Source organism: Neomonachus schauinslandi, chromosome 10 (genome assembly GCF_002201575.2).
Source record: "Neomonachus schauinslandi chromosome 10, ASM220157v2, whole genome shotgun sequence".
Taxonomy (NCBI): Eukaryota; Metazoa; Chordata; class Mammalia; order Carnivora; family Phocidae; genus Neomonachus; species Neomonachus schauinslandi.
The window spans coordinates 123,744,316-123,767,093 of NC_058412.1; the positions used below are offsets into that span (position 1 = coordinate 123,744,316).

Here is a 22,778-nt window from a genome sequence, read left to right on the forward strand (position 1 = left end):
CCTTTCTCCCAAAAGCTTGTGCCCCCAACGCACACACTTCAGTGATATTGGCAGATGGGCAGCCCAGGAAGGTCTTTGGCAACCTCCCCGATTCCTCAACACTTGACTTGAGGGATGAAGAGATCAGAAGGCCCAAATCCCTTTCCACTTTCACTCCTGTCTTTGAAGAGGGAAGGAGGGACTTCCCAGCACTCAAAGGGACAAGAAAGAAATGCTTTTCTAGCCTCTACTGTGCACCCAGCACAGCGATATTGTTAAACCACGAGGAGAGCAAAGCATTAATTAAGCGCTTTGGAATCAGACAGACCTGGTTCAAATCCTGCTTCTGTCATTTTCTAGAGCAGAGGTCAGAAAGCTGTTCCTGTAAAAGGTCAGATAAGATAGTACATATTTTAGGCTTTGCTGGCTCTGTGGTCTCTGTCACAGCTGTTCAAACTCTGCCATTGCAGCTATAAACTAGACTTACATGAACAGACCCCTCGCTGGATTCGGCCCATGGGCTGTAGTTTGCAAACCCCTGTTCTAGAGTAAATTAAAAATTAAGTCTCTTTAAGAGCCTCAGTTTCCACATCTGTAAGTTGGGGATGATCTAGTACCTGATAACCTCTCCGGGTGGTGGTGAGATTTTAAATAAAGTATATAAAGTGCTGGGGCACCTGGGTGGCTCAGTCGGTTAGGCAGCTGACTCGTGATTTCAGCTCAGGTCATGATCTCGGGGTCCTGGGATCGAGCCCTACATCTGGCTCCTTGCTCAGTGGGAAGGATTCTCTCTTTCTCCCTCTGCCCCTCCCCCAACTCACTCTCTCTGTAAAATAAATAAATAAATCTTTTTTAAATAAAGTAAATGGGGCATCGGTTAAGCATCTGACTTCGGCTCAGGTCATGATCTCAGGGTCCTGGGATCAAGCCCCTCATCAGGCTCCCCACTGGGTCGAGAGGTTTGCTTGTCCCTCTGCCCCTCCCTGGCTCTGCTCTCTCTCTCTCAAATTAAAAAAAAAAAAATCTTTAAAAAAAAGTATATAAAGTGCTGAACCTAGTACTTGGTACACTAAAGGGCTCAATAAATGTCTCTGGTCATTGGTATTAACTAGTTGTTTAACATACAAAAAGTGCTTTCCAGATATTAACTCACTTAAAACTCATAACATCCTGTAAGACAGGTATCATCATTCCATTTTACAGATGAGGAAATAGAGACCCGGAGAGGTTAAGGAACTAGCTCAAGTCAGCCTGGCTCCAGAGCCCTTGCTCTTAACCACTCCACTCACTTGCGTCTCTTTTTAAATGACCCCGTTTAATCCTCACAGCAATTCTTTGAGATAGCTGTCATTGCCCCTGTTTTGCAGACTGGCAGACTGAGGTACAGCGGCAGGAAGTAACTGGTCCAAGTAAGTAAACACAGGCTCCACTCACCACAGGACACCAAGTTGGATTTCTGCCCAAGATGTCAACATGTGTAGCCTGACTTCCCCCCACCCCCCCATCACCAGCTGTGTTTTCTTTGGATCCTTGCATGGCTTGGAGAAGCTGCGTCAGCCCATCTCCCCTCCTGACCATTCTCCCGCCCCCGCCCCCGCCCCCACCCCCCAAGCGCATCCAAGCTACCCCGCAGGAAGTGAACCCCCTCCCTCTCCCTGCAGCGTATGGACAGGCCTGTGTTGGTCTGTGGGTGTGCCTGGGAATGTGCGACAGGGGGCAGGGTTGGAATGAGGGAAGAGGTACGTGTAGGGGGCAGATGTTCGACCAGGAGACTCTGATTACATCTCCCCAAACGAGCAGAATGACTGTGCATGGTGGGAGCCAGACATTTACCAAATGGAGATAAGAGAAACACAGGACTGGGGCTTTCTGAGTTCAGCCAGGACAGAGCTGCTGACTGCCTTTCTGTGGCTTCTAAAGCTTGGACACTTGGCCTTTTGGTTTTTCCTTTTCTTTCCCATTTTCTCCTTGAAGACCAGTTCTTTTTTCTGTGGATGGAGCCGGCCACCTGGCCTCCAACCTTCGTCCAGGTTTCAAAGTCAAGCACTCCAACGTTTCTCATGGGGTGTTGCTCCCCAGCTCCCAGGTCCTGTGCACCCCTGTCCCTGGTACCTCTCCAGCAACTTGGCCTCGAGCAGCTTACTCATCCTCTGACTTCTCTCCTCTTGTTCATGTTCACCCTCCCTCCCAGCTTCCATGCCTCTTGCAGCCTCTAGCTGACTCTGACTCATGGGGCCTCTTTCTTAATGGTTCTCTAACCCTCCTGTCCCTGCTTTCATTAGCACTCAGCATGGGCTTCCCAGCCACCCACTGCGTTGAGGAAGGGGTGGGAGATCTGAACAGTGCTGCCTAGATGTTTGGAGTTCTTAAGCCAGAAATAGAAATGTCCAAGTAACTGAAGGGAGGGGTCGGCAAGCAGTAGTGACTTTTCCTTCTGATGATGAGGACTGGTCACCATCTTCAGCCTATGCTTGTCTCTTTGCAGGCCTTTCCAAAGGTTGCAAGAAACACCCAACACATTCCAGCGTCCTGACTTTTCCCAAGATGCTCTGGTGCCACAGTCTCTAGAGCTCAACATACATACAGCCGGGAGTCATGAGGACATCACAGCCCTCTGGCCTCCCTCCCCGTTGCCATCCAGCTAGTGCCGTATTTCAGCACTGTCCCCACTCTGGTACCAAATTCTGGGGCTCTCCCAGGCTTCTCATCTCAGGTCACGGTCCCATGTTCACCCAGATGCTGCAAGCTCACCCAGAAGCAGGGGAGTAATCCTTTGAGTCTCTTACTTCCTGAAAGCTCATGTCAGCAGATCCTGGTGTTCCGAACTCCAAAAGGTGCTCCCCCCGCTCTATGCACACCTCTCCATTTGCACCAACACTAGTCTGGGCCATTTTCTTCTTTTACCTGGACAACTAGTCTCGTCTGCCTCATCACTATTGCTGCTGAAGATCTAGCCTTCCTGCACCAACCACAGGGATGTTGAAAAAGTAGAAATGGTAGTATTTTATTACGCTATTCAAAACCCCATTCACTCCCCATCACACACAAAATAAGACCTGGACTCTGGCCATGAGCCCGGAAGGACTCCGGGCCTCCTAGCTCCTGCCTACCTTCCTCTCTATCTTCTGCCACTGCCTGGATACCAACTCACTCCGTCTCAAGCTTGCCATTGACCCTTCCTTCCACTGGATGCACCTTTGCAGACAGACTTTGAGTGGTTAGCTTCCTTCATTCACTTGAGTGTCTCCTCAAGTGTCACCTGCCCTGGGAGGACCCCTCCCCATCACCTCCTGTTGTTCTGTTTCATTCTTTTTTGGCCGTTTCTTCCAGCAGACTCTAAACCCCATGGTGGCAGGAGCCTGATACTCATGGCTGTGTCTGCAGGGCCCAGCACAGGGTCCAATACATAGAGAGTGGGTCGTTATTACCATCTACAGACCCTTCAAAAGGAGGAGATTTTATCATGGACTGAGCAGCACCGGCCTAACCCCCCCTCCCCCCCTTGAGCCTCTAAGCTCCTTATGCTTCCTGCTGGCACCACCCCTCTCCCTACATCTTTCTGAGGTTATCTGGAGCTGGTCTGCAGCCAGGAATGCCATACTTTGCTAATCTTTTCAGAGGCCTGAACAATCCCTAAAGTCACGGGGGGTGCTCCCTCAGGATCTCAGCTGGCTGTGCAGAAATCAGGACTCCCTAACCCAAGCCACTCCCAGGCCCTTTTACCTCACCTTCCAACCGGCTGGGCTGCCCTGGGACTTCATGTGCCTTCTTGGGAGGCACCTTGCCTCCCACCCCCAAGCGCCTATGTTTTCCTGGTGTGGGAGAGCCTGCTGGCCAGCCTGAGGTCCCTCTCAGTGCCCCATAGGCCAGAACTTTAGGCCTAAAGTTAGATCACTGTTTTTCAGCCCTCCTGCACATTAGTAGCTTTTAAAGTAGGGAAGGTTTTGCTTTGTTTTGTTATGATTTGAATACCTATGGCCCCAAACCCGAGACTCTGATTTTTTTTTTTTTTAAGTAGGCTCCACACCCAGTGTGTTGCCCAACACGGGGCTTGAACCCATGACCCTGAGATCAAGACCTGAGCTGAGATCAAGAGTCGGACGCTTGGGCGCCTGGGTGGCTCAGTCGTTAGGCGTCTGCCTTCGGCTCAGGTCATGATCCCAGGGTCCTGGGATCAAGTCCCACATCAGGCTCCCTCCTCGAGGGGAGGCCTGCTTCTTCCTCTCCCACTCCCGCTGCTTGTGTTCCTGCTCTCGCTATCTCTGTCTCTGTCAAATAAATAAATAAAATCTTAAAAAAAAAAAAAAGTCAGACGCTTAACTGACTGAGCCACCCAGGTGCCCCTCTGATTTTTTTTTTTTTTTAAGTAGGCTCCATGCCCAACGTGGGGCTAAAGTCATGACCCTGAGATCCAGAGTCACACATTCTATAGACTGAGCCGGTCAGGCACCCCGCAAAACTCTGATTTAATTGGTTTGGGCTGAAGGCCAGGCATCAGTGGGTGTTTTTTAAAAAGTTCCTCAACAGGATATAATGAAAAAGGCTGATAGTAACAAGCATTGACAAGGAGGTGGAGAAATGAGAACCTTCACAGGCTGCTGCTGGGGATGTAACAGAGCGCAGTGCTTTGTCAGTTTCTTATAAAGCTAAACACACACTTACTACATACACAGCGATTCCACTTCTGGGTGTCCACGCCACAACTGGGAAAACCAATGTTCACACAAACACTTGCACACGGATGTTCGTGGCAACACCATTCCCAACAGCCAAAAAGTGGAAACAACCCAAATGCCCAGCAGCTGGTAAACAGATAAACAGAACGTGGTGTATGTGTGCGGTGGAGGATTATTCAGCAGGAGAAAAGAATGAACTACTGATCAGTGCCGGGACATGGCTGAATCTCAAAAATATGATGCAAAGTGAAGGGACCGAGGCAAAGACTGCATTCTGTATGATTCCATTTATGTGAAAGGTCCAGAAAAGGCAACTCTTTACAGATAGAAAGCAGAGTCATGGTGACCTGGGTCTGGGGTGTGGGAAGAGGGGGTGACGGCAAACAGCGACAAGAACTCTTTTCTGGGGTGATGTAAGTGTTCTAACACTGAGTTGTTATGGCTGCACAGCTGTGTACATTTACTCAAAGTCATCAAATTGTACATTTGAAAGAGGTGAATCTCACGGCATATATAAATTATACCCCAGGTTTTTCCCGCCAGGGTGAGATCTCTGGGTTAGAAGCCGAGCGTCCTAGGAACCCCTCAGCTGGGACCCAGGCTCAGTTGGTGTCCTCCCTCTTCCCCCTCTTTAGGTCAAGTCTCCCTCTGATCTCAGATATTTGCAAAGCTGCCAGCTGTCACCCTGGCTTCTTTTTTGGGGAAGTCTGGGGTTTCATTCTGCAGACTCAGCTCATAGGAGTATAAACATCCTGGTTCGTGGCCACTCTGCCCAAAGTAGTAAGAATGGGCATCAGAAGGATGGGTGGGGAGGGTGAAGGTGCCCCCTGACCCCATCCTGAGATGACCCAGACACCACCTGGAGATGCTGGGTGCTCACCCAGAACAGGGACTGAATTTGGGGTCCAGGACCCTGGCTCGACCTGCACCTTCCCCATTGCCTGACGAGTTCCCCCACCACGCCACCCCTTTCCACCCCTCCAGGCCTTCGCACAGGCTGTATCCTTGCCCACCTGGAAAGTCCTACCCTTCCAGCAAGAGTCAGCTCATTGCCATCTCTTCTGAAGCCTTCTCTTTTGCAGCCCACCACCCCCCCCACCCCCGTCAGCCCAGCAGAATTCTTAGCTCCCTGGAGCAAAGGGTTTATTGATATGTCTGCCTCCTCTGTGAGCAGCCTGAGGACAAAGAGTCTGTCTTATTTCTCTCTGGTTCTCAAGGTTCTGGGGCAGGCCCCACCACATACCGTGCCCAGCCCAAGGAAGAAATGGAGGGGAGTATGACACCACATCAGACACTTACAGGACCAGGAAGACCAGAGGAAACGCCCCACTCCCCTCATCTATTCTTGGCCTAAATGGCTTCTCTCATCTGGCCCCAGAATGGTCAGAGAGCCACTCCCAGTGGAAGCCACAGTTTGGGGTGGAAGACTTTCTTCCGCAGCTTCCCTGGGGCCAGGCCCACTGGCCTCAGAAACTGCCTTAGTCTTCTTTAAACTGCAGAACAGAGTCTGTGGGCAGCTTTGGCCAGACCTGGGTGGGGGCAGCCTGGATCAGGATCACACTGGAGCCTCCCTTCCCTGACTGCCAGGACCTCAGGGGTTGAGATGTGTGGTTCCCTCTCAACAGCTTCCTGCTGTAAGGGCAAAGATCAAGTGGGTGAAGGTATGTGGCAGCCTGAGCCTGTATGTTTATGTTTCTTTTTTTAAAGATTTTATTTATTTATTTATTTGACAGAGAGAGAGATAGCGAGAGCAGGAACACAAGCAGGGGGAGTGGGACAGGGAGATGCAGGCTTCCTGCCAAGCAGGGAACCTGATGCGGGGATCGATCCCAGGACCCTGGGATCATGACCTGAGCCGAAGGCAGACGCTTAACGACTGAGCCACCCAGGCGCCCCTGTATGTTTATGTTTCTGCTTTAATATGGAGACTGGGCTTTGTCCTGAGTTGAGGCTGAGGTCCTCAGAGGCTCAGCCAGCAGGCTCCCAACCAGGATTGGCTAAAGCTGGAGGAGCCTTGCTTATCTCAACCATCTCTTCCAACTCACGAGGCTTCTTCAGAAAAGTTGATGGAGTGCTTGAAAGCCCCAGGATCTTTGCTTGACCTGCTCATCCCTATCTTGGGAGAGAGGACCCCAGGCTGCTGGCAGGGACTCTGCCACGGCAGGCAGCTCATGCTTTTCTTGGCATCTCAAAGGGCGCTGCCTTGGTGTGCCCACCACAGAAACCAGAGCCTGGAATAGAAACAGGGATACCTGGAAAAAGTCACCCAGGCTTCAACCCAGTGTGGGCTGTCCATGGTCAACAAATATTTACAGAGGGCCAGGCACAGCACTGGGTATGGACACTACAGATGTGAACAAGCCCCAGCCCCGCCCTTGAGCAGTTCACTGAGCACAGGCTGCTATAGGAATACAGAAGAGGGGGCCTGCCCTAGCCTGGGTGAAGGTGAGTTCTGGGAAGGCTGCCTGGTGGAGGTGACATCTAAAGTAAGACTTGAAGAGGGCACCGGGGTGGCTCAGTTGGTTAAGCATCTGACTCTTGGTTTTGGCTCGGGTCATGGTCTTAGGGTTGTGAGACCGAGCCCCACATCGGGCTCTGTGCTCAGCAGGGAGTCTGCTCGAGATTCTCTCTCCTTCTCTTTCTGCCCCTCCCCTCAACCCCCCCCAATAAAAAATAAATGAAATTTTCAAGTAAGGCTTGAGGGCTGAATGAGTCCAATTGGGGAGGAAGAGTGAGAGCAAACAGCATATGCAAAGGCCCAAGGTCAGAGAGAACCTGGCACCTCTGGGGAAATTACCTGTAGTTCAAGATGGCTGCGGTCTGATGAAGGAGAGGTGGTTTGAAGGTCTGGATCATGAATAACATGAATGTATATCTTTTTTTTTTTTAAGATTTCATTTATTTTTATTTGACACACAGAGAGAGATAGTGAGAGAGAGAGAGCACAAGCAGGGGGAGCGGCAGGCAGAGGCAGAGGGAGAAGCAGGCTGCCCGCTGAGCAAGGAGCCCGATGCGGGGCTCGATCCCAGGACTCTGGGATCATGACCTGAGCCGAAGGCAGCTGCTTAACCGACTGAGCCACCCAGGCGCCCCAACATGAATGTATATCAAGTGCTCGGCACAACCATGCTAAATGCTCTGCCATGGTAGCTCTCATTATAATTATGACCTTGTAAACCAAGTTAAGGGTTTTGGGACTTCATCCTGCAGTCAGTGGGGAGATAGTCAAGGGTTTTAAGCCCAGGGTGACTTGATCAGATTTGCCATATGACCAGATTTAAAGAGATCTCTGTGACTGCAGGGGAGATCATGGACTAGGAGAGAAGCAAGGCTGGAGGACAGGAAGAGCAGTTTGGAGACTGGTCTTATTATTCACTCATTCATTCATTCAAATATTTACATAATTAATCAATGGATTAACTCATTATTTATTTAAATATAATTATTTTGTTATTAATTACTATTATCTATAATAATTCAGAAAGGACGTATGGGGTGGGGGGGCTTCAAATATCTCCTAACAGGTGAATAGATAAATATGCGTTGGAAGACAGAATACAGCAATGAAAATGAACTCTAGCTACATGCAACAACATAAATGGATTTTGCAAGTGCAATGTGGAGCAAAAGAAGGCCAACGCAACATAGGACTGTATAATTCCATTTGTATACAGTTCAAGGAACAGGCAAAATGAAACTATAGTGTTTAGGGATACACACTTAGGTGGTAAAACTATACAAGCAAAGAAGTGATTATCACAAAATTAGTGGTGATTACGCTGTGCTTGATGATACCTCGACCTGAGTGATGTTCACCTGGGTATTCGCTCTGTGACAGATCATGAAGGTTTACATTTCCGTTTTGTGCACTTTTCTGTATGTGTGCTATTCTTTTTAAGATTTTATTTATCTGGCAGAGAGAGACACAGTAAGAGGAGGAACACAAACAGGGGGAGTGGGAGAGGGAGAAGCAGGCTTCCCACCAAGCAGGGAGCCTGATGCGGGGATCGATCCCAGGACCCTGGGATCATGACCTGAGCCTAAGGCAGACACTTAACAACTGAGCCAGCCAGGCGCCCCTGTATGTGTACTATTCTTAACAAGGTTTCAAAAATAATGGGTCTTGCTCTATGGTAGTAGGAAAGGGGATGGAAAGAAGAGGCTGGTTTTGACTGTATGTGGAAAGCAAGGAGAAGGGAGATATGAGGAGTGCATTGGAAGGAACCAGTCTGGGGAGGCAGATGAAGGCGAAGAGCAGTGTTCATTTGACACTGTGAGTCTGAAGTGGAGCTGTCTGGGACCCCGGTGTGAGTTCAGGCAAGTCACTTCCCTAAAGTCCAGATTCCCTTCTCCACAAGAGAGGGAAGCAGTGTGGTTTCATGGAATTGGCTTTGGGTTTTGATGCTGGGAACCCTGGCCTCAAGACCCCAGTTCTAATACTTCATATTACTTCATACAATTACTTGACCCCTGACCCTTCCCCGCAGCCTCGGTTTGCCCATGGGTAGACTTGAGATAATCATTTCTACTCTCAGAGTTCTTGGAGAGGATTATATGGTAAAATAGGAATAGGCATTTGGGATGTGAGACTCTGAGCAGCAAATGAAATGATACTTTGAAAGCATAAAAGCAAGAACAGACAGCAATGACTATATGGTTTTTACACTCCAGTTTTAATAAGAACTAGCTGTGGAGCTTGCAAAACTGGGCAATCTGTAAGTCTAGAGTGACCGTATAATTTATCGTCCAAACCAGGGCACTTCTGAGAAAGAAGACAGTATTAATAATTATGCCAGGACAGCAGCCATAAATCAAGACTGTCCCAGGGCGAGCAGAACATGTGGTCCCCTATGTAGGTCTGAGGTGGGGACCAGGCATCTGATTTCCTATTAAGCTTCCCGAGCGAACTGGATGCTCTGTGAGGGCAGGATTGGCTTCACCTATGGTGCCTATATGGGGCAGGTTTATTTTTGGAGGGCTCAAATCTACTTGGGGCAATCCTCATAACCCTGATAATAGCTAACGTTTATTAAATGCCAGGTACCACATGTGCTGAGTACTTTACAGGCATCATCCCAGTTAATTCTCACCAAACCTTTATGAGGCAGGCGGACTTATCTTTCATTAGAGGAAACTAAAGCTTCAAGAGGTCCAACAACTCGCTCAAGGCCACACATCTAGGATGGAGGAGCAGGGCTCTAAACCTAGCCGGACTGATGAATACCCTAGTTCATACTATTGCCTCCGGTTTTGTTGACACTCCAACCCCACCTGGCTGCACGTTGGCCAGGTACCGCGGATGGCAGAGGCTGCTGCCCAGCTGGGGTACCTGCAGCCTCTGGCTCCGCTTGGGAAGCGCCAGGCCAACAGCAGGTGGCAACCTCGTATTCCTCTGAAGCTACTACGGTTGAGAGGTCAGTTTACTAAGGCGGCCCGAGAGGTGGAGCTAGCGAGTCGGCCCGCCCCTACCCAAGAATCCTGCAGGGAGCCGGGCGTGGGGTACCTAGCAACTGCAGCTCCTGCTGGCCTAACTTTGGTGGCCGGTCTGAGCTCAGTGCGGCTTAGCACCGCAACTAGTAGCCATAGGTATGTCAGTGTTGGGAGAGCCTCTCTGATGCGTTTAGTTAGTAATTTCCTAAATTTGCCAAAGCCCTTCATTATGTCTCCCACGGCTGTTTTGAGTTTCTTCTACTCAAGAACACTTGTAACTTATGTAGCCTCACAGTGGAAGAAGGTTCGATTTGCTTGCATCTTGGACATGGAAAATGGCTGGAAAACATTCTTGACAGCGGCCCAGAGAGGGAAAGCCACTGGACGTTTAAGTAGCAGAGCCCCGCCGGAGCTAGGACCCAGGTCCCTGCCACTCCCAGAGCAGCGTCACAACTCCGCCCCCGGCTCGGCGTCTTTGCCGAGCGCCCGCAGGTTCCCAGCCCGCTCCGCGCCCCCCGGTGCGCACTCTCAGTCCGGCCCAGGCGGTGCACCTCCCACCCAAGTCCTCCAGCCCTCGCGGGTGTGCTCGCGGAGGGAAACTGAGGCAGGGAACGTGCCTGTGAGCTCATTCCTTCCTCAGTCTACACCCCACAAACCGCAAAGCTGCCGAGCCCTCCTGAGACCCGCATGGAACAACAGGGAAGAAGAGGAGGAAGGGGAGGGGGCGCGAAAGCAAGCCGGGTCTGTGGAGTCAGCCGGTCCTGCCACACTCAAGATGGCGGCGCGGCAGCGGCGAGGTCCCTCAGAGGCGGTACCAGCGCATGCGCAGCGCGGAGTCCCGGCCCGGGACACAAGATGGCGGCAGCGGCGCTGGGGAGGGCGAGGCGGAGGCGGCAAAACGGGAGGTCGAGCAGAACGTGTAGCCGCGTCCCCTCGAGTCCGCTCCGGGCAGGTAAGAGCCCCAGGAAGCCATGGTCCCGCCGCGAGCCGCTCCGGGGTCCGAGGATCCGAAGCCGGGCAGCGGTGGCCCCTCTGGCGCTTTCCGCTCGGGGCCACCGCTTGCCCTGTCTCTGCCGCCGCCGCCATCTTAGGCCCGCGGGTGGGCGGCCGGGCCGGTAGCTTGGGTGAGGGAGCTGGGCCCGGAGAGCGCGGGCGGAGCGGCCTCTAGGGCCCCTCCGCTGCTGCCGCCGCCACCGCCTTTGTGTCGGGCTCCGACTCTGAGTCGCCTCAGCCCGGGGGCGGGAGCGCGCGGTGGGGCGGGGGGCGGAGCCCGAGAGATGGGCCGGCGCGCGCGCGCCAAACAGCCCGCCCCCGCTGGGTTTGGGGGGAGGGGAAGGTGTGCGCGCGCTCGGGTGTGTGTGTGTGTGGGGGGGAACCCCCTCCTTGAGAGGCCCCCGCGCCTGCGCATTTTGCCAGTCCTTTGACTCCGCCCTCCTGATTCAGAGGGTTCTGATTGGTGCGTTACTGAGATGGTCCCGCCTCATCTTTCTCCAATCCCGTAACCAGGTTCTTTTCCTTCTGGTGGGTTCCTCCGGTTGCGCAGATACAGTTATTAAGCTGGTCGGCGCTGTCAGACTGCGGTACGCGCGGGGCCTGGGAAGCCTTTGGATAAATAAAGCATTACCTTAATAATAGAGTTATTTCTTACTTAAAGTGTACAATACGCTAGACTCTACGTATAGAGACCACAGAGGTCGAATGATTCCTGTTTGTAAGTCGGAAAGCGGCAGAAGGACCTGGACCCCGGGTCTGCCCAAACCCAGAGCCGGTTCTTTGGCCGCCGACCTGCTGCTTCCAAATCACCTGGGAAATTAAGAAAATTTTTTTAATCGTAAAAAATTGGTAAAGGTTTGAAGCGGTGTAAAATTTGTCATCCCGTTTCCCAGGCCTCCCTTTTGGGGTGTGTTTAAAAAATACAAATTCTTGTGAGATGCATCTCCCTTCCCCATTCTTGACTCCTAGGACGTGAAGTAAGGGACAGGAATCTGAATTGTTTTACAAGCCCTCGAGATGCACAGTTGGCTTTGAAAACACCGCAGTGTCCCCATTTGGCCTCTCAGCTGTGCTGTTCTTGCTGTTTCTGCGTAGTTCAGTTACTGCATCAGTGTCACACGATATTTGTTGTCAATATAGATGTCAATAAAGATGAACATGCTGTGTTACATAATGCATTTGCATGTATGATTATTGTGGTTTTAAAAGATCGATTCAAAGAAGTGTGTTTTTCACTCACTGTGGGTGGCTTGGGAGCATGCCCCCGGGATCTGATACGTACAGTTGACCCATGAATAACATAGGGGTTAGGGGCACCGATCCCGGCACTGTTGGAAATCCCAGTAGAACTTTCGACTTCCCACAACTTTACTAATAGCCTCCTGTTGACCAGAAGCCTTAGTGGTAACATAGGTAGTGGATGAACACGTGTTTTGTATATCATGTGTATTATACAGTGTATTCGTACAATAAAGTCAGCTAAGGAAGAGCACCTGTTACTAAGGAAATCATAAGGAAGTGTAAATACATTTATAGTAGCACATTGTATTGGGAAAACTGTGTAAGTGGACCCACACGGTTCAGACCTGTGTTGTTCAAGGGCCAAATGGTATGTTCACTTTTCTCTTGGCTTAGGGATATTTTGGTTGATAGGAGCAGCTACACAATTTGTGGGGTCCAGTGTGCAAAACGAAAACATGGGCCTGCTTATTAAAAGTGTATTGAAAACTTCAAGACCACAACCATAGAGCATGAAACCAGTTAGGGCCCTCCTCAACACGGGGCCTGTGTGACTGCAGGCTGCAAGTCCGTGAAGGTGAACCTTTTGGTTTGCAAAGTTTGGGAAGTATCATTTTCATCCCATAAATCCCCAGATCTCCCACAGTGTCCCCTGCCCTGTCCTGGGGGCTCCCAACTTGCTCTGTGTCGTTGCCCCTCTTGCTGTTGTGTGTGTGCTGCAGCATTTCACAGGTCTGTGACTCTCTCTTCTCTTTGCTCTGCAGTTGCTGATGCAAGGAATTCCCTGGGCCCTCGTCCACTCCACTGCTGACCAGCCCACCCACCTGTGCTGAGCCTTCCTGCAGGCCTTCCCCCTGCCTCTGGGATCCTGTGACGTGGGGGTCCATCCGGTCGGAGAAGAAAACCCTCTCATGCTAGCATTGCAGACCCCAGAGGGTGAGAAAAAGAGGGACCTTTTGCAGGCTTAAGACATATGGGCTCAGCCCCAAGGCACCGGGAATCCCTCCTCCCCAGAGAATCAAGCCTTTTCTCCCCTCGGTTAGTGGTTCCGAATCTTTCTGTTATCACGGCCCCCTTTGGTTGTATGTATGCCCTCTTGCTCTGTGCATTTTTACTGCCAAACTGTACCGACAAAATTATCGCTCACTTTTCCCTTTCCAAATTAATGAAGATATCTATGACTGTACAAATAAAATTAATGTCCCAGTGATTCCTATGATGTTGTCAACAGCCAATCAGAGCTTCTGATCATCATGAGATAATCAGTGTGACCACAACGAGTTGATAAAATTTCAGCAAGCAAAGATAACTGATGTTTCAACATGCTTTGTGCTCTTTTTGTGGGTAAATGTTTGATTTCTTTGGGTGCTGTGACATCTTGAGAACAGCTTTGGGATCACAGTCCAATCTCGGTTGGGCCCCTAGGAGTCTAACAGCCAGGTCAGGAATCACTGGCTATTGAGGCTTGTGCTGGATGTGCTTTGGGTGGGGGTCGTGGAGAATACAAATCTGAAGGAGCTGACCTGCTTCCTGGTATTTAAAGTACATTTCACCTGGGGATTAGGGAGGACTGAATTAGGTATTTCTTCTCAGCCCCGCTGGTTTCTTTAGCAACAGATTGTTTCCTGCCCTGAAGCACAGAATGAGGCAGCCACTTAGATGCCATGTCCCCTCTGGGCTGCACTCTGTTCCAGTTAGATTTTATTGGGTAGGAACAGGAAAGAGGTCCTCCTGTTCTTTTTTGTGGGAATCGCTTCTCAAGGGCAGACCCTGTTCTGTGTTCTGTGCCACTCTGTGCTTTCTAAATATTTGCAGAATGAATAGAGTTCCTATTGGGTCCAGGTACCCTGCTGAGCACTGGAGAGATGAACTGGACCCAGTTCCTAGCCCTGGGAGTTCTGACCGTCTGACGGGTAGACAAACCCAGCTGATAGGACTGAGTGCCACAGTGGAAGTGTTCATGGCCCCACGGAGGGGGGTTGGGTGGAGAGTCCAGGAACGCTTCCTGGAGCATGTGAACATCGTGACAAGCCAGGCGGAGAATTGGGGAGAGTATGTCAGGCAGAAGGAGCAACATTTTGCAGTTGAGGGAACTGGGACTTAGATCCCAGGGCTCCTTTGGTACCACACTGGCCCTCCAGGGACCAGACTGGATTGATTTCTTCATGTCTGCAAGTGGTCAATGGAGCCCTCAGTGGATTGTAATTGGTGGATGAGGGGTGGAGCTGACCTCCATGCCCTGCTGGCCTGACACCCTTCGGTCCTCTGTGTGGCAGGTCCGGTGTGGGTGCTGAGATGGCCAATGAGAATCACGGCAGCCCCCGGGAAGAAGCGTCCCTGCTGAGTCACTCCCCAGGCACCTCCAATCAGAGCCAGCCCTGTTCTCCAAAGCCCATCCGTCTGGTGCAGGACCTCCCAGGTACTGGCGAGGGGCAGGGTAGGGTGGCGGGGTAGGAAGGATGCCTCAGGAGCAGCCCTGACCCTGGCTGGGCTCCATGCTTGTTTGCAGAGGAGCTGGTGCATGCGGGTTGGGAGAAGTGCTGGAGCCGGAGGGAGAACCGTCCCTACTACTTCAACCGATTCACCAACCAGTCCCTGTGGGAGATGCCTGTGCTGGGCCAGCATGACGTGATTGTGAGTGCCAGCCCAGGGCAGGGCTCCCGAGCAGCTTCTAGCATCTGGGCCTTCCCCAAATCTATCTTGAGCAGCTATTATGTGCCTAGCCCCATCTTGGGACCTGGGGATACAATGACACACAGACACACTCCCTGCCCTCATGGAACCTGCACTCATATAGGGGAGATTGACACGTAAAGAGATGATTGTAATGTGTGTGATGCTGAACTTGAACTCCATGTTGGGCACTGTGCCTGTGATGCAGTTATAAGCAAGACGGACCTGGTCCTGCCCTTGCACTTTCAGGGGGCCCACAGTCTACTGAGGAGCCAGTAGAATCGAAGTGTGGCATGTGCATGAAATCACGGGGTGGGGAGGGGACAGGGAATGCTTCTCCTTGAATTAGCACTTAAGGTGACAAAGTTAGTGAAGTGAAAGTTGTCAGGGGAGAAGCACGTTCTAGGAATGGCAGTGTCCATGTGAGGGGGCCGTCTGGCAGGATCGTGTGCTTTTGGATCCCTATCAGGTGGGGCAGACTTTCCTTACTGGGCATAATCAAGCCAGTTGGCAGCCCCATTTTGCAGATGAAAACACTGAGGGTCAGAGATGGGAAATGACTGGCCCAAGACCTCAAGCCAGTAAAGAGGCAGAGCTGGACTCGAACCTGATGTGATTTCAGGGCTACCCTGCCTACCATCACTCATACTCGGGATCACCAAAGGAATTTCATCCATGGGGTCTTGCTCTTTAAGAAAAAAAGCATTTCTTGAGTTTTTCCCTTTATTCCTCTCATTCTCGTGTTTAAGGAGGAGAAATTAACATGTACAGAGGGTTCTTCTCCTGCCACATGTCCTATTAAACTGGTCATATTCATGGACTCATTGAATCATCTTCCCAACAGGAGGTTGGGCCTGTTTAGCATGGCCATTTTGAAGGTGAGGGAATTAGGAAGGGATGTAACTCTCCCAAGGTCACACAGTTTCAAGAGGCAGGCAGGGGTGGAGCCCAGTGTTCTTTCTGCATCTCAGCCCCCTTTGCTCTTCTCGGAGCAGTAGGAGCAGGGGGCAGGAGGCCATCAGGATTCTGTAATACTGGGACTCCTAAGGCACTGGCCCCCGTTGCAACTCTGCTGGTCTCCCTCCACCAGTCGGACCCTTTGGGGCTGAATGCGACCCCACTGCCCCAAGACTCAAGCTTGGTGGAAACCCCCCCGGCTGAGAACAAGCCCCGAAAGCGGCAGCTCTCGGAAGAGCAGCCAAGCGGCAATGGTGTGAAGAAGCCCAAGGTGAGTGTCTGCGGGCTGTGAGGATGTGGGTGGTGAGCGGCCGCCGCAAGCAGGCAGCTGGCAGGTTCCCTACGAGGGCTGGGCAGTGGCAGGTCGGTCAGGAGGGGGCCTGGGGCACAGCTCGCGAGCTGCGCCAGAGCAGTAGCCGCAGGCAGCTCTCCTGACCCTGGTGCCTTCTACTTTTTTGCTCTAGATTGAAATCCCCGTGACACCCACAGGCCCATCAGTGCCTAGCTCCCCCAGTATCCCAGGAACCCCAACGCTGAAGATGTGGGGGACATCCCCCGAAGATAAACAGCAGGCAGCTTTCCTCCGACCCACCGAGTGAGTCCCTGCTGATTGGTTTGGGGGCATCCATCGTCCATGCGTGCCTGGGACCATGGGGTGTGGTGGCAGGGCACCCCTCCTCCCTTGCCTCTACTTTCCTCTTTGCTCCTTTCCGTGCCCCAAGGGTGTACTGGGATCTGGACATCCAGACCAACGCTGTCATCAAGCACCGAGGGCCTTCAGAGGTGCTGCCCCCACACCCCGAGGTGGAGCTGCTTCGCTCCCAGCTTATCCTCAAGCTTCGGCAGCACTACCGGGAGCTGTGCCAGCAGCGAGAGGGTAACTGCCTCCTGGGCCTCAGGACCCTTGCTTCCGCCCACCCTTAGCCAAGAGCCGGGCTTGACCCGCTGGGCTTGGGAACGGCGCAGTGGAGCCTAGCGCTTGAGAGTGCAGGCTGTGGAGGGGACAGGCCTGCTGGAGCCGCAGCTCCGCTAACTGCTTACAGAAAGACTGGCATCAGTAACCGCAGACGCCATCATTAACACTTCCAGAGTGCTTACTGTCTGTCAGGTACGTGCGAAGCCTTTTCGTGGCTCTGTGAGAGGGCATAGAACCAAAAGTACCTGCACCTCATGCATTGCTGCCGGGAGGAGAGGTGGAATGGGAAGTCCTCAGTGAGCTGCGGCTTTTATTCTTTAGTATAAAGAAGCCTGCTTGACTTCGCTGAAATGTAGTGTTTCTCCTTTCCCCTTTTCCCAAGCAATGTTTTGTAACACTCTGCAGAAAACTCGCGATTCTGAGTCTACCTGGGGAGATGTTGCCTGCAGGCGGAGCGCCCCTTACTGCTGCCCCTCCGGTGCCCGCATCCCCTCCCCCCCCATGTGCTGGGCCCGCGTGGAGGCCGCTGACCGAGCCAGGCTTTCACCAGCTCGTCTGTTCCGCAGGCATCGAGCCCCCTCGAGAATCTTTCAATCGCTGGATGCTGGAGCGCAAGGTCGTGGATAAAGGTTCTGACCCCCTGTTGCCAAGCAACTGTGAACCGGTCGTGTCACCTTCCATGTTTCGTGAAATCATGAATGACATTCCCATCAGGTACAGGCCCACAGCTGGGGCCGACTCGGTTGGTTGGGGGGGGCGGGTAGGTGTGTGTGGCCAGTCCTGTATAGAAGGGTTCTCACTCTGCCTGCTCTCGGTCCCAGGTTATCCCGAATCAAGTTCCGGGAGGAAGCCAAGCGTCTGCTCTTTAAATACGCAGAGGCCGCGAGGCGGCTCATTGAATCCAGGTTTGCTCTAGGCATAACCCAGCAGGCTGGGTGTGTGATCAGAGTGGGGAGGTCCTGGGCTCTCTGGCCCATCTCATGGAGCTCGGTCATCGCTCTTGGTGGCAGGAGGGCCGGCTCCCAAAGAATGTCAGTGCAGGTGGGGTGGGAGGAGTAAGCGTGGAGCAGATGCCCGACCCCCGGCTCCATTATGTGCCCTCAACTGGCAGGAGTGCGTCCCCCGACAGCAGGAAGGTGGTCAAATGGAACGTGGAGGACACCTTCAGCTGGCTGCGGAAGGACCACTCAGCCTCCAAGGAGGACTACATGGTGAGTGGCCCCGGGGAAGGAGGCCAGTGGCAAGGCTCTGTGGCTCCTTCCTCCAGCTGCCTGCCTAGGCCGGGCAGGACCCCACAGCAGCCTGTTGTGTGGTTCAGCAGACCTTTGATGCTCATCAGTCCCCAAACTCCTGCATGTAGAGATGTTTGTCCAGGCTCCTGGCTCTGTCCTAAAGATGGTCTCCATTAAGGTTCTTTAATGGAATCCTGTGCTCGGCCACACACCATAAGTAGCTGCTTTTTCAACTTAATGAATGTTGAACATCTCCCTTGAATAGATTTTTGGACACAGGTGGACAAACTGCCTTTTCTTGGGCGTGTGCGTTCGCCACAGTGAAGAACTGGCACCAGATTCAGTGCCTGCTTTACTGTGTCCGCAGCGATTCTGTTTTCTGGCCCAGACCCGCCACTTCTTTAACTCTCCGCCAGCACTAGCAATGGGCTTTCTTTTCAGGATCATTTTTCACAAGAGACAAGGTTTCGCACTTCACGATAGTAACTGTACTTGACACGTAGAGTGACAAAGGTAGGTGTACTCACTAGCCAGAGTGACTCATTTTCACTCATCACTTTCACACGTGTGATTCAGCAAAATTACAAATGCCTAGTTAAATCCTTGCCAGTTGCTAAAAGCTCAGATCTCAAATCTGCAATGACCAAGGACCCCTTTTTGTAATGGTCTCTTCTCCCTAGTAGATGGCAAATGCTTTATAAGCGGGGACTGTGCCTGCTTTGTCTGTTTCCCCAGCAATTCTCATGGAATCTGGCACAGTGTAACCCCCACTAGAGGTGCTGGCATTTATTGGACACTTGCTGTATGCCAGGGGCTTGGTTAAGCCCTCAATGGGAATGATCATATTTAATACTCAAACTGTCTTATCCGGTAAGTATTTTGTGTTCCCTTAACAGTTGAGGAGTAAGATTCAGAGATGCCAAGGGACTTGTCTAAGTGACACAGCTAGTTAAGTAGCCGTGTTTGAAAACAAGGACTGCTGGACGCCTCCAGCCCTCCCCCACCGGCGCCCCAGAGCCCTGATCAGGGGTGTCTCCTCCAGGACCGTCTGGAGCACCTGCGAAGGCAGTGCGGCCCCCATGTGTCCGCCGCGGCCAAGGACTCCGTGGAGGGCATCTGTAGTAAGATCTACCACATTTCCCTGGAGTATGTCAAGCGGATCCGTGAGAAGCACCTTGCCATCCTCAAAGAAAACAACATCCCAGGTAGGAAGCCAACGGCAGGGAGCCAGCCTGTGAGGCCATCAACTCTGTTTCCTGGGCCCTGACGGAGGGGACAAGCGAGGCTGAGCCTCCAGGCTGTAGGCTGCTTTGGGGAAGTTTGTTTCCCCCAGCAGTGTCTGGGGCAGGACCTGCTGTCCTTGGGCTTGGGGGTTCCAGCCCTCCTCTAGGAACTGGAGAAGAGCTGGGAAAGGGAGAGCCAGAAGGTGGTGCAGACAGGCCGGGGGTCAGCAGTCGGGCGGACTTGCGTTGGCACCTGCTCTCTGCAAGCCCCTGTCTCCCCACACCGCGCTCTCGTGCCTGGCCACAGCTCGTATGTGTATTCGGGTAACTCTGAGCCAAGCTTCGCCCAGAGAGCTCCCTAAATAAGGTACCGCAGTCCCTAGGAGAGCTATGCAGCTCTCCTCCTCCTGTCTGACCAGCTGGGGGCCTGTGCCAGTCCCGAGCACGTCGACCCAGGCCACCAGCTCCTGCCCCTGCTGACTTCCTGGCTGTTAACGCCGTTACGAAACCGTCTGAGCTGCATTCTGCTCCTCTGTGGGACGAGACTCACGTTACCCCGGTCGCTGGGCACACGTGAGGCCCCAGCACGCAGTAAGCACTGCGAGTGAGCCGAGCCGAGGCAGGGTGGCCCCTCACTGCTCTCCCTGCCCACAGAGGAGGTGGAGGCCCCAGGAGTGGAGCCCCGCCTGGTGTACTGCTACCCAGTGCGGCTGGCCGTGTCCGCGCCCCCTATGCCCAGCGTGGAGATGCATATGGAGAATAACGTGGTCTGCATCCGGTATAAGGGAGAGATGGTCAAGGTCAGCCGCAACTACTTCAGCAAGCTGGTAAGAGCTGGGGTGAAGGGAGAAGGCAGAAGGAGCCAGTGTCCGCAGCAGGTGGCCAGCGGGGAGGGAGGGAGGGAGCACTGTCGGAGGACCGCTCTCTGCCCCGCAGTGGCTGCTTTACCGCTACAGCTGCATTGACGACGCCGCCTTTGAGAGGTTCCTGCCCCGCGTCTGGTGTCTCCTCCGCCGGTACCAGGTATGGGCCTGGGGCAGCGGCGGGGGGGCGGGGGGGGGCTCCGCTGGAGGGGAGTGGGGGGGTGAGCCCCGGAGGCTGATGGCGGCCACTGTGCAGATGATGTTTGGCGTGGGCCTCTACGAGGGGACAGGCCTGCAGGGATCGCTGCCCGTGCACGTCTTTGAGGCCCTCCACCGGCTCTTCGGCGTCAGCTTTGAGTGCTTCGCCTCGCCGCTCAACTGCTACTTCCGCCAGTACTGCTCCGCCTTCCCGGACACGGACGGCTACTTTGGCTCCCGCGGGTGAGGGCCAGGGGCTGCCAGGCCCTTCTGTGCAGGCCCGACAGGGGCTCCTCTAGAGCAGAGATGCCACCTGGGCTGGCTACTTCCTAATGCTTTAGGGTTTTGGAATCGGGCGGTACTGGGTGTAGTCCCTGCCTTCACCCCTTGCTAGCTGTGTGACTTTGGACTGGTTGCTGTACTTGCGGGAGCCTGTGCTAGCCCCTGCCCCAGCCTGTGGGTTTCTCAGTGAGTTGGTCCAGGCACGGAGAGGCACGGGAGGTGGTAATTCACACTACCACGGGAGGGTGGAGGGCAGTGAGCACGGGTGAGAGGAGACAGGCCTGAGACAACAAGAGGGCTGGCTCAGCACCTGGGGACCTCCTGGCTGGGGCCTGTGCCGCGGTGAGCGCTGAGTCCGAACTGGGTTTGAGCCCCAGCCCTTCCACTAAGTGGCTTGGTGGACCTGGCTGCCAAGCCTGAGCCTCTCCATCCTCAGCCCTTCAATGGAGTCGGCCACATCTTGTCCCAGGATGAAATTAGGGATGTGTGTTGGCCCAGGGCCCGACAAGGGCCCACCCCTTTGACAACGTGGGGTGCTTAGGATGCTCGACAACTTAGGATGTTCACCAACTTAGGATGCTCACCTCTGTCCCCAGGCCCTGTCTGGATTTCTCCCCGCTGAGTGGCTCCTTTGAGGCCAACCCTCCGTTCTGCGAGGAGCTCATGGATGCCATGGTCTCTCACTTTGAGGTGGGTGTGCTGCTGCAGGTGGGGGGTGGGGGTGGCAAGCAGGATTGCCAGCCACCTGGTGGGCAGCCTTTGATGTCCACCCCGTGCCCCCTCCCATAGAAACTGCTCGAGAGCTCACCAGAGCCCCTGTCCTTCATCGTGTTCATCCCCGAGTGGCGAGAACCCCCCACGCCGGCGCTCACCCGCATGGAGCAGAGCCGCTTCAAACGCCACCAGCTGGTCCTGCCTGCCTTCGAGCACGAGTACCGCAGTGGCTCCCAGCACGTCTGCAAGAAGTGGGTGCCCGGGGAGGGTGTGGGGGGGCGGCAATCACGCCAGGCTGAGCCCCACCTTGAGCTGCTCCTTTGTTCACAGGGAAGAAATGCACTACAAGGCTGTCCACAACACGGCCGTGCTCTTCCTACAGAACGACCCTGGTTTTGCCAAGTGGGGGCCGACGCCAGAGCGGCTGCAGGAGCTGAGTACCGCCTACCGGCAGTCAGGGCGCAGCCACGGCTCTGGCTCCTCCGCTTCCTGCTCAGAGAACAAGGACCGGGACTCGGGTCGCGAACAGGGCCCTAGCCGCGAGCCTCACCCCACTTAACACATCCTGCGGGGAGGAGGAGCCCCAGGGCGCTGGTGTGGACTGCTGGGACTCGGGCCTCTTGGGGCTGAGCAGACCCCAGGACCCTCCCCCTGAGGTGGCAGCAGGACTCAGGCTGCCAGTGTCATAGGAAGATGATGCCTCTGCCAGGGCTCCCCCTCCCTGCCCGATCCCCCAACTCCTCACCTCAAACTCACTCCATCTCCCATGTAAATAGGTCCCATCCCTTCCCCGTCCTCCCCCAATCCCTACTATCTTATCACCATCATTTCATTTGTAAAAGGAAATACAGAAACCCCCCTAAGAATGCGTGAGGGTCTTGAGGGCCGAGAAGGCGGAGAACCTGGAGCTAGTCCTGGAACCACACCCTCTACATCCAGGCTCACCTTCTTATGACCCCTGGGCCTTCACACGCCAACCCAGGGCTCCAGTGTCTAACTTCTCGCCCTGCTGGCCCCACAACTGGATCTCTGGTGGTCTCTGTGTCTAGCAAGTCTGGAGTCCACAGCCCTGCATCATCTATCTGCAGGCCCCAGACTCCCACAGCCAGGCCTGCACTCCTACCCTCCAGGGAGCAGAGGACTGGGGGCTGTGCCCAGGCAGAGAGCAAGACTCCTGCTTGACCTAGAGCCGCCACAGTGAGGGGGCAGCCAGCTAGGGTTCACAGCCCAGGGTCAGTAGGAGCAGCAGCTCTGGGCCACCATGGGCTTCAGGGTATAGTCTTCTACCCTGGCAGCTGGCTGTGCTGCCCTCTGAGGACCTCTAGGCCGGGAGCAGATGTTCTTCTGGGGTCCAGGAGAAGGGAAGGAGGTCTGAAGGTGCTCCGGGGGGGGGGGGGGGTTCT

The 22,778-nt window shown here is 53.7% G+C and overlaps 1 protein-coding gene across 2 annotated transcripts; it reads left to right on the top strand.

The window, feature by feature from the left end:
• Positions 1–10,934: 10,934 nt before the first annotated feature.
• Positions 10,935–22,234, top strand: PCIF1 (phosphorylated CTD interacting factor 1). Of its 2 annotated transcripts, XM_021689278.2 has the most exons (17): positions 10,935–11,037; positions 13,082–13,253; positions 14,594–14,736; positions 14,827–14,951; positions 16,081–16,218; positions 16,412–16,542; positions 16,670–16,824; positions 17,430–17,577; positions 17,685–17,768; positions 17,975–18,074; positions 19,138–19,300; positions 19,973–20,145; positions 20,255–20,341; positions 20,438–20,622; positions 21,258–21,351; positions 21,451–21,626; positions 21,706–22,234. In XM_021689278.2, exons 3-17 carry the CDS (start codon positions 14,613–14,615, stop codon positions 21,932–21,934), a joined length of 2,112 nt encoding a protein of 703 aa, XP_021544953.1. In that variant the 5' UTR covers positions 10,935–11,037; positions 13,082–13,253; positions 14,594–14,612; the 3' UTR covers positions 21,935–22,234. The 2 variants fall into 2 exon arrangements, with proteins under 2 accessions (XP_021544953.1, XP_044774922.1); XM_044918987.1 differs by lacking the exon at positions 10,935–11,037 and having other exon boundaries at positions 12,763–13,355.
• The last annotated feature ends 544 nt before the right edge of the window (positions 22,235–22,778 follow it).

Bases quoted from the DNA above. Each gene is read 5' to 3' on its own strand.
- PCIF1 (XM_044918987.1), top strand. From the start codon at position 13,291: ATGGGCTCAGCCCCAAGGCACCGGGAATCCCTCCTCCCCAGAGAATCA. The intron at 18,075-19,137 runs GTGAGTGGCCCC...TGTCTCCTCCAG, and splicing joins CCTCCAAGGAGGACTACATG to GACCGTCTGGAGCACCTGCG. The intron at 20,146-20,254 runs GTAAGAGCTGGG...TCTGCCCCGCAG, and splicing joins GCAACTACTTCAGCAAGCTG to TGGCTGCTTTACCGCTACAG.